Source organism: Bacillus rossius, chromosome 17 (genome assembly GCF_032445375.1).
Source record: "Bacillus rossius redtenbacheri isolate Brsri chromosome 17, Brsri_v3, whole genome shotgun sequence".
Taxonomy (NCBI): domain Eukaryota; kingdom Metazoa; phylum Arthropoda; class Insecta; order Phasmatodea; family Bacillidae; genus Bacillus; species Bacillus rossius.
Window position 1 is genome coordinate 31,403,280 of NC_086344.1, and position 10,483 is coordinate 31,413,762.

Sequence of the window (10,483 nt, forward strand, 5' to 3'; positions counted from 1 at the left end):
TAGTGTCAGGGAATGTGATAAAGGAACCAGCGAAAGGAAAACACAAATCAAGGAAGATGATAAAGAACTCTGCTACAAGGGAAAACACATAAATAATGGCTGGCATGGAGAAGAAGAAAACTGAAGATGGTTATGAAGAGAGAATAGAATCCTTGACAACTAAACTTACAAGAGTGAACAGGGAAGATATACAATGAAATGAAGAATGAAGATAAAAGCCTCCCACACAGAAAAAAAAAACACATGTCCGGGAAGGTGATAAAGGAACCAGCGAAAGAAAAACACAATTCAAGGAAGATGATAAAGAACTCGGCCACAAGGGAAAACAAATAAATAATGGATGGCATGGAGAAGAAGAGAACTGAAGATGGTTACGAAGAGAGAACAGAATCCTTGACAACTAAACTTACAAGATAGAACAGGGAAGATATATAATGAATGAAGAATGAAGATAAAAGCCTCCCACTTCAGCACTCAGAAGAAAACACATATGTCAGGGAAGGTGATAAAGGAACCAGCGAAAGGAAAAAAACAAATCAAGGAAGATAAGGGAAAACAAATAAATAATGGATGGCATGGAGAAGAAGATAACTGAAGATGGTTATGAAGAGAGAAGAGAATCCTTGACAACTAAACTTAGAAGAGAGAACTGCGAAGAAATATAATAGACAAAGAATGGAGATAAAAGAAAGGAAAATAATAACCTATGGAAATAGACAGAATAGCATAAGAAGAAGTAGACAAGTGACAAAATAAATAGGGCAAGAGAGTGAATATTATGATTATCCTGCCATTGACCCAGGCATCATTGGAGTATTTTATTATAGTATATGAATATTCCAGGGCCGTAGCCAGGGGGGGGGGGGGGTATTTAGGGGTTCAAACACCCCCCCCCCCCCAGCACCAAATCTTTAATTAATTTTTTATTCATAACTCAAACAAATTTTTCATATTAAAATTAATAAAATTTTTACCATTACAATATTTAAATTTAAGTACCGAAAACTGCTAAAAAGGCACTATTTTACACCTTAAAATCCAAATTTTCCCGGGCGAGGACCCCCGGACCCCCCGCTTTAATACAGGGGGGGCAATGCTTCTTAACACCCCCCCATACACAATTAACTGGCTACGCCACTGGAATATTCTCTTTGATTTTTCGAATCATAATAATTATAAATAAAAATTTTAATTTAAATATAAAGTGAATAGTCCGAGACACAAAAAAGAGTTACTTCGGTTTTATCGCAATTCACCGTGTGATCCTTTCCCCATGAATGAGGTTCGAGCAGCGGGCGGAAAGAGGCGGAAAGAGGGGGGGCGTACCTTGTCCACTTCGCCCTCCGCCTCCTCTTCCAGTTCCTCCTCGTCCTCCAGAGTGTCCATTGTGTCGTCCAGCATCTCCTCGATGATCCCCGCCTGCGGCCACCAACACACCCTCCGTCACTGCATGGCTCAGTTCCGCCAACACTGCACGCTCGGGCGAGACCGCTGCGATCGGCGCTCCCGGCGCGGCCCCTCGTTCGCATGATAAACCATTCACGTACCATCGCAGAGCAACCAAGGTTATTCACAAAAGCAAAACTGGAGCCGCCGAGCAAGAGATCTTTACGCCACGCTGCAGGAATTTAATACTGTATACTTGTTGCTGCTATAATAAGTTGTTTTTCACAAAAGAAGTTCCAGGTAGGGTCCAGATATATCATAAAAGTATACATGCAGGCCATGAAAGTGAATAAACTGAAGAACTGGCCACAAGTAACAAAAAAAAAAAGTCCCGAAAGTAAACGGACATCGTGGTGGAAGTCAAGAAACTTTTATCTCCGGCAGCATTTTACTAACTTGTGTTTACTATTTGACACCTTAACAGTTGAAGACTCTCCACTTACATCGTGAGGAAATTACTGTGCAAAGATTTTAGCTTTCTAACATAAGCGATAGGTACATTCCTGCAAGTAGTAAAACATATTGTATTACAATTACTCGTTTTAGTTTTAGTTATTATATACAGTTAAAAAAATTCCAGGAAAATTTTATTGAAAGGTTTTGCAAAAGTCTTCAAATTGCATTACCAGGATCTTTAGACTTCCTGTATATATACCCTGAAAATGGCTGGTACAGTTTATTTACTTATAAAATTAAGATTTTTCTGGATTCCTGGTTCCACCATGCTTGAAAAGGCAGTGTTGGCATTGAACATGACAGTATTTTGCTTGCATCAATCCAAATAAATTAATCATAACTTATTTCAGTTTAAATGAACATTCTTAAACAGGGCTACTTTAGGTCTACTTTAAGCGTTCTTGCACTACAAGCCTCAAGAGTACTGACATGAGCCTAGCGGCCGGCAGGTCTACTTTAAGCACTCTTGCACCACAAGCCTCAAGAGTAATGATGAGCCTAGTGGCCAGCAGGTCTACTCTAAGCACTCTTGCACCACAAGCCTCAAGAGTAATGATGATCCTAGTGGTCAGCAGGTCTACTTTAAGCAATCTTGCACCACAAGCCTCAAGAGTAATGATGAGCCTAGTGGCCAGCAGGTCTACTTTAACCACGCTTGCACCACAAGCCTCAAGATTACTGACATGAGCTCAGTGGCCAGCAGGACTACTTTAAGCACGCTTGCACCACAAGCCTCAAGACTACTGACATGAGCTTAGTGGTCAGCAGGAATACTTTAAGCACTCTTGCATCACAAGCCTCAAGACTACTGACATGAGCCTAAAGGCCAGCAGGTCTACTTTAAGCACTCTTGCACCACAAGCCTCAATAGTACTGACATGAGCTCAGTAGCCGGCAGGACTACTTTAAGCACTCTTGCACCACAAGCCTCAAGAGTACTGACATGAGCCTAGCGACCAGCAGGTCTACTTTAGGCACGCTTGCACCACAAGCCTCAAGATTACTGACATTAGCCTAGTGGCCGGTAGGTCTACTTTAAGCACTCTTGCCCTACAAGCCTCAAGAGTAATTATGAGCCTAGTGGCTGGCAGGTCTACTTTAAGCACTCTTGCACTACAAGCCTCAAGAGTACTGACATGAGCCTATTGGCCGGCAGGTCTACTTTAAGCACTCTTGCACTACAAGCCTCAAGAGTACTGACATGAGCCTAGTGGCCAGCAGGTCTACTTTAAGCACTCTTGCACCACAAGCCTCAAGAGTACTGACATGATCTCAGTGGCCGGCAGGCACGTGTTGAGCGAGGCAAATTTTTTTTATGTTACTGGAAATATAAATATTTTGCTAGTATCATGTAAAATCTTTTAGTAGCAAAATAGAAAAATCTGTTTAAGAGGTCTAGAAATTTGAAACACAAACACGGAAGACAGAAATGTATAATCTTCCCTACATGTGTTTTAAAATTTGGTCCTGAATGACTTAAAAGATGATAAACTAACAAAATTTTCCCATAATTATACAGTTTGGTAAGCAGAGGGTATACTATGAATAAATGTGTACAAGAGGTCATGAAAAAATTTCACTTACAGTGTGTTCCGTGACAACGGGAACGAAAACTTCCAACAAACTTATTCGATAAAATTGAAGCAGCGCCTAGCACCAACATGTGCTTAGGCGGCCATCTTGAGTAGACTGTCTTTTGTTTTTTCCGGTGTCTGGAGCACAGCTTGCTATGAGAAATTCTTCCGCAACACAGCACACACAAGCAAGAAAAGTTGCCCAAATATACTTAGATATGTCCAAGCTCAAACAACAACAAATGTCAAGATATACACAATATAAAGTTACCGAACACAGTGTATTCTTCCTAACGTAATCATTTATGATATCAAACTTAGAATTGAATCCACAGAAAAACGAAACAGATCTAATGAACATACTGCCTGGCAAACACTCAAAAAATCTGGAAAATAGTTTTAATGATAATTGAAGTGAAATATTTGTTTTTGTGATGAATTAATCAAGAAACAATATAGTATGTATCAATTTTAATACAAACTGAAATTGTCTCACGTGATTCAAGTCACAAGCCACACACACCTGCAGTTGGACGGTGCGCAAAATGTAAAATTTAAAACTAAAATTTGGTACCGTTACATGTTTTAATCTTATACACTCCGTTTAAGACAAGGCGAGCCTTTTTTTTTTTGACAGATAATTCAGATACTTTGACAGCTGAACATATCGTGAACGCATAACAAACACTGGTGTAGCTAATAGCTTTGAATATATATATACTGTATAGAAGTCGCGAGTGGATAGGATTTACTCTACGTTTTTCAGGAGCGTATGATGAGCAGCTGTCATTCCCCTGCACCCCCCACCCAACATTCATTGCAGCTCAAGGTCGTTCCACGGGAGTTTGTGCGTCACAAAACTGTAGGGATAAGAGGTGGGGCAGAGGGTGGGTGGAGGACAACGAGTGTTTGAGGGAGGAGGTGGGGGAAGGGGTGTTTGAAGAGTTCGACACTTGTCCGCTAGGGACCACCACAAGTCGATTAGAGATGGTGGCGATTGCGGCGGTGAATTAACCAACTACCTCAAAACCGTATTAGAAATTTTAACCTGGGCTGGCGACTTCTATACAGTATATATATATTCAAAGCTAATAGTGCATCGGTGGTTACTCTGCTGCGACGGCTACCGTTTACCTTCATCATCTCCCGAGACAGGTCCCTCATGGTTTCCGCCACTTCAGGGACTTTTATGAGGTTCTGGATGGCTTGCATCACCTCCGTGGACTTCTCCAGGGACCCCGCGACCCTCAGCGTGGCTGAGGAAATAGAAGGAATGTCCAGTTGTTTGCAGTTTTCGCTACACTGATCTTTTTAAACTTTTAAGAGTATATCATGTTATTAAAAGATAGTATAATTAGGACTGCCATAACAGCATGTATCGAAGGGGAAAATCAGTTAAATTATGTACCTCATAATTATCCTACATGGCACAGAGAAAAAATAAATTTACCTATTCCTCTATTTCATTAAACAATTTCACTGAGATCTTTATAATTTTTGCTTCCAAATATTGTAGTTATTCTTTAGTGAAAAATTGAAAACAGAAAATTATCAAATAAAATAATTATATCAATCTTTGACTAAATAATTCAACTGATCGAAGAGATTTCTGTAATATTTAAATAAGGTTTAATATACTGTAGTAATTTACGTACTTGTACTTTTCCTTTAATATTAATATTTGTTTTTTCATTTATAGTTTTTTTATGGAACAATGCTATATTTTATCTTGCATTTAATTTAATTGATCTTTTTAAACTTGAAACTTATGTAAGAATTCTTAAGTTATTTATTTGTCAGTCGTTTCAATTTTTAATATGTTTACATTAGTCAAAATATTGAACATAGATTAAAGTGACTGGATGCACTTACAAAACACAAGCTTGCTTTTGTGAGTGCTAAATTTTCCTGTTTAATTTAGTGAATTGTAATCAAAGTGTAAAAACCAGAGGAAATAAAATTTATTATTATATGTATTATTACTGATAATTTGTTGCCTGCTCCAATTAACGCAGGACTTATGCTCAGTGCAAATCCAAGTATGGTCGATTTGTTTGATCAAAGAATGTAGGACTGCTCTTCCCATGTAACCTGATGTAAAAAAATTCTCATTACATTTTATACATGTGACATGATGTGTTACGAGTCGTTATAACATTACTACATGTACGTTCATATGAGCCAAGCGTGGGGAATATGAACGTTTTGGGTAGAGAATAGAAAATGCGGGATTTTGATACGTTTTTAATTTGTTGAAAATTCAACTTTTCTAAATAAGTTTTTCTTTGTATCATGAAGTAGACTACAGTACCACCTGGTCTAGTCTACTTTGCGATACCAGTATTTTGCTACTCATAATTTACCATTTTACCAGCAACGTATTCATGTAAATATTTTTTTAATGACTTTGTAACTGATAATGAAGTTATTACCTGATATACGAAAAGTATTAATGAATAAATGTTTGAGTGGTGAGTTATGAAGAGGCTGTCTTGTTTATATGGTATTTTCCTATTTTTTTAATATTAAGTCCACATCTGTTAGGGTTTGTTCACACTTATACATAGCTTCAGATTCTCTTCCTATTCCAGCATAGGGCTTCGTTTTTTTCTTAATTTCTGCACCTTTCATACTTGTTAGTGTGTAGATGGGAGGTTGTTGGGAACAATCCAACTGAGATTTGAACCCAGCCCTTCAAAAAAATTTAAAAAGAACATACCAATATCTGACAAGAAGTTTGTAAGTTACTGGTAATATTCTTAAAATGTGACTTTTCTATGAAGTAATAACTTTTTATGAACACTAGACATGTTCATTTATTTAAGAATCCTGAGAACAGCAATTCTGAATTCCTATTGGTTTCTGAGAAATCACAGTTTATAATTTACCTTACAATGTGTGTGCATGAACAGGATCGTTGCCATTTTTCGCTTTCCTGTGTGGGTCTGTGTGTGTATATGATTTGGAGAACTTGAGTTAAACTGAGAGAATGGTTTATTACATTTGGTTAGCAACATAAAAAAAACTTCTAAACATTGAGGATGGTTGATTTGGTTAGTGAAGCTACATTAAAAATACTGTAAAATATATTAACGGTTGCTTAGGAATTACCAATTTAAGATGTATAGCTATCATTACCTAACTAACCGTTCACATGATTTCACAGTATTTTTTTAAGTAGCTATACCAACCTAACCAACCGTCCACATTGTTCTGAAATATTTATAATGTAGCTGACCTAACGTAATCGACCATTTTAAAAATTTAACCCAATTTTACACACACAGGCCCACATGGGAAAGGAAAAAATTGCGGCTGTCACGTCAATGCACAGTGATTGCTCAGAAACTAGTATGAATATATAAATTCTGTTTTCACGATAAATATAGGAATATCTCTAGTGTCCACAAAAAGGATTTTCGGAATTTTATTGTCACTTCACAGAAAAGCCGCGCTGTAAGAATATTACCACATCTCTTTCTCTGGATTTTAATTAAAGCTGTACAATGCTGTGAACTATCTTAAGATTTCTGTTTTAAACCTATAAACAATCACTGTGAACTGTGTTTACTTTACCTAGCTGATTCTTCATCTGCAACAGTATGGACTGCATGTGGGCTTTGCTGATGTGAATTTTGTTGATGGCTTTCCTGGCTCTGAGCACTTCTTTCGCTAATATGATGCAGATATCTTTGTCGCCCTTCTTGGCTACTTCTTTAAGAGACCGTTTAACTTTCTCTTCTTCCCGCTGAATGGCTGGTATAACAATCAAGAAAGTTAGACATCAGACATTCTACACAAAGTTAGAAAATCAGAAAAGTAAATCATGCAAAATTTTAACACCATTAACTAATTTAAGTTATGTTAAACAAATGCATTAAACATAAATACTTACCCCGGATTTGTCGATCTAGTTGGTAGCCTTCTTTCCTAATTTTACGTGACCAATCGTTCACCTGCGATAGATTTCAACAATTTTGGTTATAACACATAAAAAGTATCGTCAAAGAAAATCATATTTAAACAGCAAAATACTCAACAAAAAATTAAAGCTTACCATTTCTTTAGGGGTCTGCTCTGGGGTTTTGCTAAATAAACCCATTATTTACAAATAAATTTATGACAGACCGAAACATAAACACCTTTAAATACTATGAAAAAGGGGCGTTTAAATCGACATAATCGATAAATAGGCGTAAAAGAATAATCGAACTATGAATTCTAAACTAAAGATAGATGTATAATTCACTTCACTTACTTCAAAATTGTATTTATATAATTAAAATGTATTATTTATAAATTATATAAACACGATATGTATTTTTTGTAAAATTAACATAAATATTCCATTCATATTCCTGCACGATTGAAGAATACGCAAAGTGTGAAATAATTTCCTGAATTTTTTAAAACCCACAGAACACACTCATTTGCATTTCGGTTAGCAAATTTTCCTTAAAGACTGAAAAAATAAGTGTTTTAAATAATGTCGTTAAACTAAAATGATAATATTTTTTGTTACAAGAATTAATTTCACATTTGCAAAATAGGGGCAGTAGCACATGCATGCTCCCAAATTTCACACTCGTATACCAAATATGATTTAATTCATATATTAGAAAGCTGATAAGAAAGTAGACATAATAAAAAATAATACTGGCCTTTGTAGCGCAGTTGGCCATATATTTTTTCCACTCATTCTTATACCATTGTTTGACTGAAAAATAATTAGAAGTTGTATATTTTTACTTTCAGTACTGCACTACCTATTCTAAGGGTTACATAATAGATACAACACAAAAAATAGCAACACACATCCCTCCCCCCCCCCCCCCCACCACAAAAAAGTCAGTTTTAAACCATGACCGTAATAGTTGAATTTATATTGATGATCTGCCGCACTTTTGTCGATTGATAATGTTGTTGATGAGGGCGCCAACTAACTTAATTGCGGAGCCTGCGAGCTAGTCCGCAGGTAGAGCTATAACTCATATCGAGGCATGACGTCGCCACGTGGCCGGCAGATAGCAAGTGTCGACTCGAAAGAGAACTACCGGCTGTTATAACAACATAGAATGCTGTACTAATGAACTAAGTGAGAAAAATTATGGTAGCTCTGGTAAAATAGTTTTTATTGAAAACCTGTCTCACGTACATGCGTTTCCCGGGCCAAGGCCTGTTATAATTTTGGAGCCTAGACTCGTCACATCACATTCTGCTTACTGTACTGTTACTGCAGGTAGTGTTTGCGTGATTAAGGGTCTTCTGGCCTTAAGTCTTCAATGTATGTGTGTTGAGAATATGTAAGTGATGCATTGAGTTGCCTAAGTGTGAAACATGAAACCCTAGAGTGCATATTATGCATGACCTAATCAAACATATACAATGGATACAAATCACCAACACACTGAAGCTTGGTTGGCTATCAACCCAATAGCACTGCTACACCAACACGAACAAACTCTCAATGGTGATGCCGACTGCCAATGCTCTCTCTGGTTGCACAGGCTGTTATGCCTCATCGACACCTCACCAGTGCAGGTGCAACGAACACGCCTGTGCGGGCAGTGCGACACAGATAGTGTAGTGTGTCGAACGGCCCGCACTGCTGACGTGTCGATAGGCACCCATGCGACTATTGACCTGAAATCATGTATTACTCTGCCATTCTTCTACCCTAATGTAATTTCCAACTTGTTGAAAAGACATTTTTATGATGATTTAATAATATTTGATAATTATTTAATAATGTAATGTTTACTCACAGTGCAATTATGACTAACTCTTGGGCTAATTCGCTTCTCGCACTTTGTGCACTTTGCGAGCGAATGTGACCCTGGGTGGCATGCATCTCCCAGGGGACATGGGGGTCGCCCTTCACGCTGCCCCGAGGCCGGACACGTCCGTGCACCAATGGAGACTTCATATTTATGCCTCCTGCGAAAACTGAAAAGCAGCAATAGCGTAAGTCTTTTCGAATCCGTTTCTATCTGCTCTATGGCTGGCCTCTCTCGACTCGGCCAAACACCACCAGTCGCTTAACTAATGGTACTAAGCCATGTCGGAGCATGTCTCGACATAATGTTATGAAAAGCATACACTGTAAAGCCATCACCTTATTTACTGTTACATAAGTTACGCAGATGTTGTATAGTGATAAGTGATCAGTTGTATACTGATGGCCCTGCTAGGCCACTGGGATCAAGCGCCGTGTCACCTGCCATCCACTGACGTAAAGCATGCCACGCGTGCCTGGACGGATTACAAGGGTCGTCGCTATCCCCCTCCCCTATCCGCTCCCCGCACAACGTCCTGCCTCGGCGCTGTTATCTATCGCTGAGCGGCCTTGGAAATTCCGCAGACGGCCGCGCAGAGCAGCGTGAATTGACGCCGCCCTTCTGGACTGTTCGGGCGTCGGGTCGGCTCGGGATGATGCTACATGTCAAAGCAGCTCTCGTCGGTTCGAAAAGGGCGCCCCTCGACTACTTAAGCAGTGACGCCGCTACGTTGTCTATTCAATCATCTGGTTAGCAGACACGAAATTTCAAACTATACAATGAAACGGCTTCGATAAAGGCGTTAAAATACTTCGCGTCTGGCCGTGTCCTATCGTACTCTAGGAATACGGTTAGGGAACAGGTGTAGCATGTTCGACACCTAAAACCAGGGGCGCAACAACAGGGGGGGGGGCAAGGGTATTTTGACCCCCCCCCCCCCTCTGAAACCTTAAAGTGGGGGCAAACGGGGGCAAAGAAAGTGCTGTGTAATCAAATTTTAGATAGTAAAACTGCTTAAATAGCACCATTTTCCACCTTGAAATACAAATTTTCCCGGGGGAGAACCCCCGGACCCCCCGCTTCAATAGGGGGTATCGATGATTTCTTATAAAAAGGTATATTGCCCCTCATTTGGAAATTTAGTTGCTGCGCCCCTGCCTAAAACACCTTGTTTTTGTGTTACGGAACACAGGCCACAGATGTATGGTCGTTGGTTGCTGTGGGCCCTGT

At 39.0% G+C, this 10,483-nt stretch overlaps 1 protein-coding gene across 1 annotated transcript in view; it reads right to left on the reverse strand.

The window, feature by feature from the left end:
• The window catches only part of LOC134541003 (charged multivesicular body protein 3), a 12,960-nt gene extending 5,294 nt beyond the window's left edge, over nucleotides 1–7,666 (reverse strand). The window contains exons 1-5 of the mRNA XM_063384122.1: nucleotides 7,534–7,666; nucleotides 7,372–7,432; nucleotides 7,053–7,232; nucleotides 4,611–4,732; nucleotides 1,327–1,419 (exon numbers count right to left, since the gene is read on the reverse strand). Coding sequence (XP_063240192.1) covers nucleotides 1,327–1,419; nucleotides 4,611–4,732; nucleotides 7,053–7,232; nucleotides 7,372–7,432; nucleotides 7,534–7,578 — 501 coding nt within the window. The 5' untranslated portion in view covers nucleotides 7,579–7,666. The remainder of the gene's footprint in view (nucleotides 1–1,326; nucleotides 1,420–4,610; nucleotides 4,733–7,052; nucleotides 7,233–7,371; nucleotides 7,433–7,533) is intronic.
• Between the last annotated feature and the right edge of the window lie 2,817 nt (nucleotides 7,667–10,483).